The 12,164-nt window shown below is 33.1% G+C and overlaps 2 protein-coding genes across 3 annotated transcripts; one reads left to right on the top strand and one right to left on the bottom strand.

Annotated features, from left to right (window-relative positions):
- Positions 1-1,542: 1,542 nt before the first annotated feature.
- On the top strand, positions 1,543-6,386 carry LOC108453716 (transcription factor MYB124). Of its 2 annotated transcripts, none has more exons than XM_017751996.2 (12): positions 1,543-2,283; positions 2,393-2,439; positions 2,537-2,593; positions 2,721-2,793; positions 3,140-3,195; positions 3,318-3,497; positions 3,584-3,768; positions 3,936-4,081; positions 4,246-4,388; positions 4,471-4,676; positions 4,783-4,928; positions 5,595-6,386. In XM_017751996.2, the coding sequence occupies exons 1-12, from the start codon at positions 2,203-2,205 to the stop codon at positions 5,703-5,705; spliced, it is 1,431 nt and encodes a 476-aa protein (XP_017607485.1). In that variant the 5' UTR covers positions 1,543-2,202; the 3' UTR covers positions 5,706-6,386. The 2 variants fall into 2 exon arrangements, with proteins under 2 accessions (XP_017607485.1, XP_017607479.1); XM_017751990.2 differs by having other exon boundaries at positions 3,933-4,081.
- Positions 6,387-7,006: 620 nt separating this feature from the next.
- On the bottom strand, positions 7,007-10,119 carry LOC108453728 (UDP-galactose/UDP-glucose transporter 3). The gene is made up of 7 exons (XM_017752007.2): positions 9,732-10,119; positions 9,090-9,187; positions 8,842-8,972; positions 8,607-8,637; positions 8,368-8,471; positions 8,065-8,186; positions 7,007-7,643 (listed from the first exon to the last, which is right to left on the bottom strand). Exons 1-7 carry the CDS (start codon positions 9,833-9,835, stop codon positions 7,238-7,240), a joined length of 996 nt encoding a protein of 331 aa, XP_017607496.1. The 5' UTR covers positions 9,836-10,119; the 3' UTR covers positions 7,007-7,237.
- Positions 10,120-12,164: the final 2,045 nt, after the last annotated feature.

Genomic DNA, 12,164 nt, shown 5'->3' with positions numbered 1-12,164 from the left:
ACTGTTTAGAATTTTGAATTGTAAAATTAACCCTCCAAAATTAAAAAATCAAATGAATTTAAATTAGGAATAATTAAAAGTTAAGTTATATGTGTAGAATGGCTGAAACTAGAGCTGATCATGGGCTGGGCGGCCCGGCCCGGCCCGGCCCGAAGGCCCGTCCGAAAAATGGGAGGGTTTGGGTAAAAATATAGGCCCGAAAAATGGGCTTGGGTAAAAAGAGGCCTGTTTAAAAACGGGCCGGGCCTCGGTAAGAGTTTTTGGCCGGGCCTGCCCGCCCGCCTGAATTATATATTAATATATTTTTTATTTTATTTTTAATTATTTTAAATTTTAATATAACTATTTTTTATTATATTGTTAATTTGTGTATTGTTTTAAGAATTGTTTTAGTATTATTTTATTTGTTTTAATATTTATTTTTATGTTTTTAAATATATTTGATTTATTATATTTTTAAATTTTTTATTTAATGAAATAAGAAAAAAAATTAATATGGGTAGGCCGCCAGTGCTCTGCTTAGTAATTTTATTTCGGGCCGGGCTTGGGCAAAATTTTAGGCCCATATTTCAGGTAGGCCGGGCCGGCCTAGTATACTGAGCCTAAAATTTTATTTGGGCCGGCCCAACCGCCCGCCCATGATCACCTCTAGTTGAAACGTACTATCCACCTATTTATGGGTTGAAGAGGAATTATGAATAGTTCTAAGTATTGTGTCAAAAAGCAGATATAATCAAAACTTATAATAAGATTATTTTTTAAAAATTTCTTTAAATGTTTGTGTATATTGTAATATAATTTAATATGTTAAAATGATAAATAAAAACATCAATTATTATATTTAATAAATAATTAAGGTTACTCTAAAAGTATTCATTTACAAAATTAATTTATATTTACTTATATATCATAAGATATTTGTACTATATATTCTCCAATTATGATGAAGATTTTAAATTTATTTAAAATTTCAAAATGTTTTGAGTTGTCAAAGCATTAGTATATTCTATCAATTACTTCTATCAACCTAGCTTTCAGCTCGAGTATTAAATACAATTTAAATGTTAAGTGAAAATTATTTTTAAAACATGTGAATCAAATTTTAAATAATTATGTATTTATTATATAAAAATTGAATTTAAAATGTTGAAAAGAAAACCTATCCATGCACTATATACATATGCTTTCAATTTTGATTAACATATTTTAAATATTTTTATAAATATTTATGTCAAATTCAAGTTAATATTTAAAGTTTATCAATTAAGGAGATGATATTAACGTAATTAAAATATTTTAAAACTTAAAATTAATTAAAAATGCGAGTGATAATGAAGATTAAAAAAAAAAAGGTAATAAAAATGGGGATTGTTTAGAGAGAGCACAGTGGACTTAGTCTGCGAAGCATTCATTAAAAGCACAGCAATATCATGAAATTCAGCGTTATTTATTTATGGATTTACTTTTTAAATTTTTAAAATTTTTTTAAATATTTTTCAAACTCTGCCTTCATACCCGCGCACTAAAGCAAGAATCCGTTGATTTAAATTAATATTTTTAACCCTATTTTTTTAATTAAGAAAATCAAAATCCAAACGCCTTGAAAGAAAGAGAAAGTACTAGAAAAAAAAAACAAAAAGTTTCGTTCTTTGAAAGAAACCCAAAATATAAATTCATTTTCAGACAGATCATTTTCATCAGTCAGTCTTCATTTTTTTCCCTTATTTTCTCATCAAAGTTTCAATCCTTTCTCCATTTTAGATCTACTCCATTTATTTTTTCAATTTTACGTATATAAATGTAATTTTGAATAAAAAAAATCCAAGCTTTAAGTAGCATTTAAATGGTGGGGTGGTATTTTCCAAATATATATGGAAAAAGTTAGAATCCGAGGAATGGTGTAGGAGAGGGGGACAAGCAAAGCATAGAGTTCTTGAGAGTAATATGGATTCCATTTGAACCCTACAGTAAGCTGTATTGTGAAAAAAAAAAATCAAAGAAAAGAAAAAAGAGAGGGAAATGGTGGAAGTGTTGGTTCCTTTTCCAGGGATTTAAGAGTGTTTTTTTTTTCCTTTTTTTCTTTTAATAAAGGGGTGAGAAAGGGGCTGCCTTTTTAGCATATGCCACTTGGGTTTTTTAATAAAAGGGCAAGGGAGCGTCAATAAGAGATAAGTGAAAGCAAAAACAAAAGTTTTAAAAAAAATGCAGGAAACAAGGAAGAAGAATGGTGGCAATGAAGATTCCAAGAAGAAGGAGCGTCATATAGTGACATGGACCCAAGAGGTTTCTTTTTTTTTTTTTTCATTTATTTATCTATATGTTGATTTATTGATATGATTTGTGTTGGAGTTCTTATTGATAATGGGTTCTTTGATGGGGGTTGTTGTTGCAGGAAGATGATATCCTTCGTGGACAAATCAGTTTACATGGAACTGAAAAGTGAGCTCTTTGCTATATTTTTACTGATGAAGGAAATTCAAGGGGGTTTGTTTTTGTTGATGTTTTCTGTTTATCTTGGTTGAATCTTTGAATGCAGCTGGGCTATCATTGCCTCTAAATTCAAGGATAAAACAACAAGGCAGTGCAGGAGGAGGTTGGTTTGAATACCATGATATGATCAATTTTGATCATGATGATCTTTGCATTTTGATCCAATCATTTGTGATTTGATCCTTTAGAACTGATATAACATGTTTGTTTTAATGAAAAAAAAAACACAGATGGTACACATACTTGAATTCAGACTTCAAGAAAGGAGGATGGTCACCAGAGGAAGATATGCTTTTATGTGAGGTGATAATTTATTTTGTATGGTCTACTTTCATTTAAGTTAATGGGGTCAGACTTCTTTTTTTTTTTTCAAAAACTATTAAATGGTGATTTATTTGGAGGAAATTTGCTACTTCGATTGATCAGCTGTAGCAGGCCATTGCATGTTACTGGTACAGTAGGTGTTTGAATTTTCCAAACAGAAAAAAACATTTAGAGGTAGGCCAGACCATTTAAACTAATTGGAACACAGTTTATGTCATTCAAAAAAGTAGGAAAACAACAACCACTAATTTCGATTTGGATAAGTGTGTTTTTTCTTAGGTTGTTGAATATGGGTTCTAAGCAGATGACTTATGGTGAACTGCAGGCACAAAAAGTCTTTGGCAATAGATGGACTGAAATAGCAAAGGTGGTTTCAGGCAGGTATACATATGTTTCCTCATTTTTTACTTCAAAGAAGGTGCAGTTTCGGGATAAGGGAAGGGATTGCAGAAGCTAAGATTCGAACCCCAGACTTATTTTCATTGATTATGTTATTAATGCAGAACGGATAATGCTGTTAAAAATCGATTCTCAACACTATGCAAGAAGAGAGCCAAATATGAAGCCTTAGCAAAAGAGAATACAGCAACATGTATAAACCCAAATAACAAAAGAATTTTACTTCAAAATGGGTTCAATTTAGATGGAACAGCAGACTGTACTGATTCTGTCAAAAGAATGAGGTACATTAAATTTAGAAATGTAAATACATAGTAACGATCGAGAATTATTCGAAAAATTGAGAACCTTTTATTCTATCCATATTCAGGAGATCCCACGTTTCTGATCTTACTGAAAACTGCAACTTTGGAGATAGATCACATAGAGTATCTGGAACAATGATGAATCAACAGCTAAGACATCCCTTTGCAGTTTTGGGTCAAAATCTCCGCAATGCTAACAATGTCGTGGTTCAATCTCAAGTCAACAATGTTAAGGAGGTTTCGAACGACGGTAAATCACCTCGAGCCGATAATTCTTGGCATTGGCACCTATGTTTCTGTTGTCAAACCTGCAAAGTGAAGTTTTTGCATTAGCCAAAAACTGTCCTATTTGCTCCTCTCCTTTAAACTTCTTCATAATATACACTTATGTTCTCTTCCCCCATTATTCATTAGCAGCTCAGGATAATAGCACTCGAGGAACATTTCTCAGAAAGGATGATCCAAAGATAAATGCTTTGATGCAGCAAGCAGAGCTACTCAGCTCACTTTCATTGAAAGTTAACTCGGACAACTTAGAACAAAGTCTGGAAAATGCTTGGAAGGTGAGAAGTGATTTTGTTATTTTCTATATGTTTTTTTTGTGCTATCAACATGATATCTCACAATTGGTAAAGTGCTAAATCTTAAATATTTTGGGGGAAACTTGCTAACAGTCCGAGCTGTGCATTGTACTATGTCCCTAACCTTCATCCTATGTTATATTCAGATGCTCCAAGACTTCTTGAATCAGAGTAAAGAAAATGACATCCTCAGATATACAATGTCTGATATTGATTTGCAACTTGAAGATTTCAAAGACTTGCTAGAGGATTTAAGGAGTAGTAATGAGGGAAGTCACCCGTCTTGGAGGTAATAGAAAAATCAGTTGTCTTAAATACAGATTTTAGTAAGTTTTCTTGGTTAACACTAACTCATGATTTATATGTTTCAGGCAACCTGATCTGTACGAGGCATCGCCAGCCAGCTCGGAATACAGTACAGGGTCGACACTGGTTCCTCATCCAGCTGGGGAAACAGGAGAAGCAGCCCAAGGTAAGATAGATGAACTGCACCAGGATATACCTTCAAGTCATATCGGAGAGCAGAATTGCGGGAGTGAGGAGAAAAGGGCTGTTTCGGGTGCAAACACTAATCTAGGTAATGAAATTCTATATCTGGTATGAAGGCCTAGGAATACCTTGTTTATGACCATAAAGTGGATAAATAAGAATGTTTCTGATGGAATGTCTTAATGTTACCACAGTTGATATAATCACATCATGTGACGACAATACAAATAATATAGTTGCTTCTACCTCATCAAGCATAGAGTTCAGTTCCCCAATCCAAGTTACCCCACTTTTCAGATCTCTGGCAGCAGGGATTCCCAGTCCAAATTTTTCAGAAAGTGTAAGTTATCTTGAACTGTTGGTTCCATCAATCTATGTTACTCTTCATTTTTTCTTGAACTATTAGTGTACAACATCCATGTCTGACATATCTCCTCACATTTAATTTTGTTATTGGCCTTCCCTGCTTCTTCTTCACTCGTAAATATTTCTCATTATTGGTAGCTATCCACTTTTTCTGCATTTAACAAAGTTTCTGTGAATAGTTGCTTAGATGTTAATTCAGGCCAGGTAGAAACCTGGTCACTGCCTTTAATCGTAGTGTTCCTTAACAGTAAAAGATAAGTTACTAAAAGCAAACTTACTTTCCTCCATCCACCTACGTAAATAGTCTGGATGGTAGTTTTCCTAAGGAAAAGAACTTTTTAACCAAAACTTTTTTATATATAGGGTTTTATTCATGGTCAAGTGGTAATACTGATTCAGTCTCTTGTTTTAGGCTCTTACAATTCCATCTACTCATAAAATTCATCCTATTCATTCCTTATTTATTGTATTCTTTGGCTCTAAAGATGTGAGCATGTGAAGCTCAAAATAGGGTTACTGCACTATCTTTGCTTGTATTCTTGTTTCCCTTTCTCTAATTTAGCATAGAAATCCAAGCATATATACATATAGGCATAATATATGAAACTTTTGACTGGCATGTTTTTGTTTCATTTTTCAGGAAAGGAACTTCCTACTTAAGACACTTGGAATGGAGTCCCCTTCTCCTAATCCGGGAAATAATCATTCACAACCACCACCTTGCAAACGAGTCCTCCTCCATAGTCTATAAATAACCTCTGATCATCTCTTATAATGAAATCAACATTGGTCTAAATTCCGTATAGATGTATACCTCTTCATTTGTTTCCCTGAGCAACATATAGCTCATATTGAGTTTCCATCTTTTTTTTCCCTTTTTGTCCTAGGGTTGCAGCCATCTTGGCCTGGAATTTTACAACAAGGCATCTAATGATCTGCACTCCCAGTTCCTTGGCTTAGAATGTTTTTGGTGCATTCTAGCTTCTCAGACACATCCAATAAGATGGTCTGAGTTTCATTAATTTCCTTTATTTATTTTTTCCTACTAGAGAGTACTACCTTAATACTCACATTAAAGCCAGTGTGTGCTTGTTAGTGTGTGCCATTCTTCTGTTTGTCATCTCATCCGAGCGGTTTCGGGTGTCTCTTCCATCCTTTTAATCAAGTTTTTTGTCCTTGATTTGTATTCTAGTACAGAACCTACTTCATAAGGTCATTAGAGTGTACTTATACATAGGCAACTTGCCTAAATATGATAAAAGATAGAGAGGAAGAAAAAAAAAGAGAAATAGTAAAGGAGGATTAACCTTCTATAATGTTGTCGGGTGTGCAGGCGGTATAGAATAAGTTATTTTTGTGGTTTTCTATCCTGATTTTCTAATGTAATGAAACTCATATGATTTGAGTGAATGTGTTTTGACTTTGGTGTGAATTAAGCTCTTTACTTGCAATTTCCCCAATAAGAAGGGGCTGACAGCTTGTTGCAGCTCAAAGCAGCAGCTAGCAATGAAATCGGGAACTTCAAACATTGAAGGAACATAAGAAAATAAGAACTTAAAGCAAACTTACAGAGGAAGTGTTGAAACAACCCCTTTCTTTCCCATGTCTCCTTCCTACACGAAACCGTCAGCTCTTGGATGAGTTAGTGTTTACAGAGAAGTGTTGGAACTCTGTAGTTAAGGAAGACCAGGGTGAAGGGGATAGCAGATATAGTGGTGGACAAGCGTAATCATGATCAAAGCTAAAGTATAAAAAGCAGAGGGTAAAATTAAATGAAAGGGGAGGGAACCTCATACAAAATAAAGTGAACCTATTGGCCATAAACTTTTTAGGTGCTGTTTTGACTGTGATATGTAACGATTAACTCACCTGCCCTACTTTATCATAAAGAGATGGGCTTGCTAATGGCATCAATGAAAAGAGAGACTATCGAAAGTTTGCTCAATTAGTTCATATAATGCCTTAACACCCAATAAATGTAAGATTAGACTTCCAATATTAAGATACATTTTCTATTTGTGGGTAGGGGAAAAAGTAGACGAGAAATGCATCTTCTTTCGATGCAACTAAAGCCTTCTTTCATAAACCTTGATATGATAAGTTGACAAATACAGATGAAGATCTTTTCAATTACATCTACCAATTTCTAAGTATTTGTCTTAAAATTGGGATACCATTGAACCTTAGGGCTGCAATGATAGTATACCGTAGGGACGGTTAAAAAATACAATAGGGAAAAGATGAGAGTTCGTAAAGTTCAAAACTGTCAAAAGAGGGCATCCTTTAGGTCTTTTTCTTTTTCGGCAGCCTCTGCAGCTTCCTCCATTTGAGGTAGATTTGGTATGACAACCCAGAGAAGACCATTAGTACACAACCCCATTGCTTTGGGGACAGTGGATTGCCACTCAGCAGAGAAGACACCACGATACTGACAAATTTGCGTGTGGTGGTGATGGTTGTGTTTGCCAAGGAGCCAAATCGACTTATGGTAAGAAAGATGAAATTTTGGCCAACAGCACCGCAGAGGCAATAGAGGAGAATATCCCAAGCAGCTTCTGGATGCTGCTTGCAAAACTGGACTGCCTCGAAACCACTACCATGCGGCCAGCCAAACATGTAAATCATGTTGTATATGGTGCCCCATAGATTCATTCCCAACATGATTTCCCAAGCACTTGTCTTTGGATACCTAGGCAAAGGAAACCAAAAAGATTTGAGCGATATAAACTTGAATTAACAAGAGAAAATCAGTTCTAATTAGAATAAAAAAAAGGCTGGCAAGATATCAATAATTGCAGGATTTTTAGGAGCCACAGCAAGAAATGGAGGAACCGAGGTTTGTTGTGTCAGCAAGCTGATCTGTTTAGTTCTCATGAATCTTGATTGCCAAAAATTCATTCTTGAAGATTTACAAAGCAGAGTATATATTGAAGTCAGCCAGTTGCTTCAAAACTCAATCCCTCTATTACAATTATTTTCAAAATACTAGGATTATTGTCCAAAAAGCAATGTCCATGTTAAGATGATGATGATGATCATAATAATAAATGCTTTAAGAGAAGAACACGGCACCAAAGATAAAAAGTATGAAAATGTTTCCACAAACATACCTTGCAGTTATTGAATCCTGCGTAGCGTTTGTAAAGCCATCAAATGCAAGGTTCAAAAAACAGAGCCCATATCCAAGGGGTGCATTGGGGTGTGCCAACTTACTAATTGTTTTAGAGCTAGTCTGGAATAAAGATCAAAGCAGACACAAGAGCAATATATGACTCAGAACAGGAGTTTCATAGGGGAAGCTTAATGATATTTACTCCTCCAATATGCCTAGAAAATAAGCAAGATAGCAATTATAAATCACAAAATAAAAGTAGCAATGTTTTTTACAGTCATAACTTTTAACATTTTCCCACCTTCATAAGTGCAAAAGCAGATACTCCTCCAGCCACAAGGAAAGTACAGATATACTCGGGGAAAGTGTATCGAATACCATAAACTAGAGTGCCCATCAGCATGACTGCATAAACATATAATACATTATTAGCTAATTACTGAAACAAGATGAGAAAAGGAGTTTACATTATACCAGAAATGTACCGATCAATGAAAACACGTGAGAAAAAGGAATTGCAAAAAATAAGTTATATCTTACCAGGAATCATTTTTGAGGACTTGGCCAACACCTGCAAGAGAGACAAGCAACATTAAGCGTTAAACTTAATACCAAAGACTCCAACTACACATGTTCACCTACAAAAGCAGCCTAACTAGGAATTTAAACAATCTGTCAATTCAGGTAATACCTTAATGGGCAATAACCAGAGGGAACTTAAACAGATGAGGCAAAAAGAGAAGACATATAAAAGTATGGAGAATCAAAGACATGCCTGAGCCGGGTAGCTGATGTACTTCAATGCTTCTATACCCATGGCCGGACCAATTGTATTTGTGATTCCAGCACTCCAATAAGTCCACAAGGGAGCACCACCATTGCTTCTACTGGACCAAAGCTTTATCACTGGATGAAAGACACAAAAACAAACATATTATTATTTTCCATAATTCTCACCAGTCAATGGTACATATATAGCCAAATTTATAAAAACATTATGATAGTGCAAATGGAGAAGCTTACTTATGTAAGACCAAACTAAGCAGACCACATTTTGCGCCAAGTTAAGAAATGCAAGATGCTCAAACCTCTTCCCGTCGGAACCAAATCGCTTGGTGGACCTAAACTCAACAAAGTATAAAAAGAAAATGTAATTAGAAAACGATAAACGACTACAATTTACTCGTTGAAAAGCTACATCTTTCTCCCAAGACGGGTCACCCATCTATCCATTTTAGCAATTTGAAATTTATCAATGCAAAACAATTTATCAACGTGAAATTTTGAAAATGCCAGCGCAAAATCAGTAAAAATTAATACACACACACACGATACTATTTAAATGAACAGTTGCTATCTACAAAAAGAAGTTCCAAGTAAAAAGAAGAAATGGAAGAATCACGACAATTTATTCAAATTCAAAGAAATAACAGTCATATCAATAACGAACCGTAACATGTTAACCTAGATCCAAAATTTTTATTCTTCGCATCTAAACCTACCTCTGAATTAACTAAGATTACGAATAATTCGTTGCAAATTAAAAAATAAAATGCATTCAAAAAGGATTTCCAACAACAGATCAAGCAAAGCAATAACTAATCGAAAAAGGTTCAGAAGAAATCAAACATAACAAAATAAAATAAAAACAAAAATAATACATACAGAGTTTCCTGAAGAAAGCCTTGGTAAATATAGGCAGACCAAATCCCGGCAACGCAAAATGCCAACACCAAAACTCGCCGGAGTCCGGCGCCGTGTGCCTCCATTACGACGCCGCTCGATAACTGTTTTCTCACTTTGATTCAATTGCGAAGATTATATGGTAAACCCAAAAGGGAAAAAGAACGGAGATCGAAGATCACGAAGGAGGGAAAAAGAGATCTTTTGTGAAAAAAAGCAAAAATGTAAAACATAAAATAAGAAGGGAGCGCCAAGTTACGTGGGTTACCCACGTGTCTTTATTTTATTGGATTGATGACTTCATGACTTTCTTTTGATTGGTTATTGAAACGCGGCCTTGTGCTGGTTCTCCAATCCCTCCGTCAAGCTTCATGTTCAACCCCACCGTAACTTCCAAAAAGTTTTCTATAGGTCTAATTTTAAATTTCATCCCTTTGATTTATGAATTTTAACAAAATTAATCATTTATTTTAATTTTTCACAATTTAGTCTTCATACAAGCTGTGCAAATGAGATATTAGTACTCAAAAGCCATTCAATTTCAACTAAAAATAACTCAACTTTAGTTAATTTAGTCTTAGCTCAGTTGGCATCGGCATTATTGGCAACGCAAGAGAATGTGAGTTCGTGCGTGCTGAAGCACATTATCTTCTTATTTAGGGTTGAAGAGGGACTATAGATAATTCTAGGCATTGTATCAAAAAATAAAAACTAGTAATCATAATATTATACTCATATGAAAAGTAAATAAAAAAAAAAACCTCAAATTCAATTTGATAATAACCAAGTCGAGCCCAAGCAACTCAAGCTATTATTCAAATAGATTTGAGAATCATGATACTCAATCCAAACGACTTACAAATCTAACCAAGCTTTTCATTGTAATATATTTTTATATTATGAAATTATGTAATTGTCCTTATCATATAGAAAGAGTTTAAGTATAGGTGAGTTTAATCGTGCTTGAATATGAAAATTGATAAAAGGAGCTTAATTGAACTTGAGCTCAAGTAGATCAATAATGTCTTAAATTGAGCCCAAACTTAAAATTTAATGTTTAATTGAGCTTGAGCCAAATATCAAGTCCTGAATTTCGGTTTTGACTCGGCCAAGTTACTCCCATACTTCATACTTTATTAAAACTATGGAGTTAATATAATTATTGAAATAGTAATTTTTGGTCATTTTTGCATATAAATTACTCAACTATTGAATTTCACTATTTTCTTTCGTATATAAATAGTTGAAAGGTTGATTTTTAAGTTTGAGATTAACAATACTAACCTTTTAGTTTTCTAAAGTACAGAAACCAAATTATTACAAATAGAAATAGGTGGACTAATTTCTCAATTTTTGTAAAGTAGTGGGAGAAATTTCGAAATTAGAACTATTTAAAAGCTCTCTTTGACTTTGAAGGGAAGCCAATAAATGAAATGGTTGGACCGAAATGGGCCGCAACAGGGATTGGTCTAATTCTTTTGGAAGCCCGGTTTAGTTTTTATGCAATCATTTTGATCCATTGCATGAAAAGTAATATGTTAGGTGCAGGGACAGAAATTTAAAATATTCTAATGCGTTTTCTAAATTAGTTTTTATTTTTTAGTAATTTATTATTTTCAAGTTAAAATTTACAAGCTTACAATAGGATAAGTTTAACATTTCTATTGCTAATTGCTTTTATAAAGTTTGGGAAATGTTATGAAAAATGTATTTTGTTAATTGTAAGTGTTTGGTATTATTATAAAATTGTAATATAAAATTAAAATTTTATTTTAGACTTAGAAATTAACAATAAATTAATTTAGATAATATTTAAATAATTTAATATAATTTTACATGAAATATGTATTTTAAATATTTTTAAATAATTAATAAATTATTTGTAAATGTAATGATACATGAAATATTTTAAAATTTTAAAAATAAATTTATATTTAAATTATTTAATAGAATGATATTTTAAATAATTTAATATAATAATACATAATAATAAGTTAAACTAAATTTTAAATAGTTATTATAATTAAAGATATTTTAATAATTTGAGTTTCAGCATACAAGAACAAAAATCAAAAACACCAACACCAACACCAACACTAACACCAACACCAACACCAACACCAACACCTTAGTTTTGGGGTTTGGGTGGAAAAACACTTTTTTACTATACTTTCAACCCTAAAAGCCAAATGTTTGTTATTGCTTTTGGGATTGAAAAAGCACTTTTGCCCCTAATAAATAATGTCAAATAGCGTCTAACTAGAGGTGAACCTAAATTTTTTTTCTAGATAAGCGAGATTAATTTATATATTCTTATAGTATTTAAAATGCACTTTTATTATTGTATTGGTTTATATCTTTATAGTTTTTAGAAAGATAATCAAAATTTTATTATTTTTAGAAGGTTAAACTGTA

This window comes from Gossypium arboreum, chromosome 13, assembly GCF_025698485.1.
Source record: "Gossypium arboreum isolate Shixiya-1 chromosome 13, ASM2569848v2, whole genome shotgun sequence".
In the NCBI taxonomy this organism is placed as follows: Eukaryota; Viridiplantae; Streptophyta; class Magnoliopsida; order Malvales; family Malvaceae; genus Gossypium; species Gossypium arboreum.
This window is presented reverse-complemented; position numbering and strand designations above follow the sequence as displayed.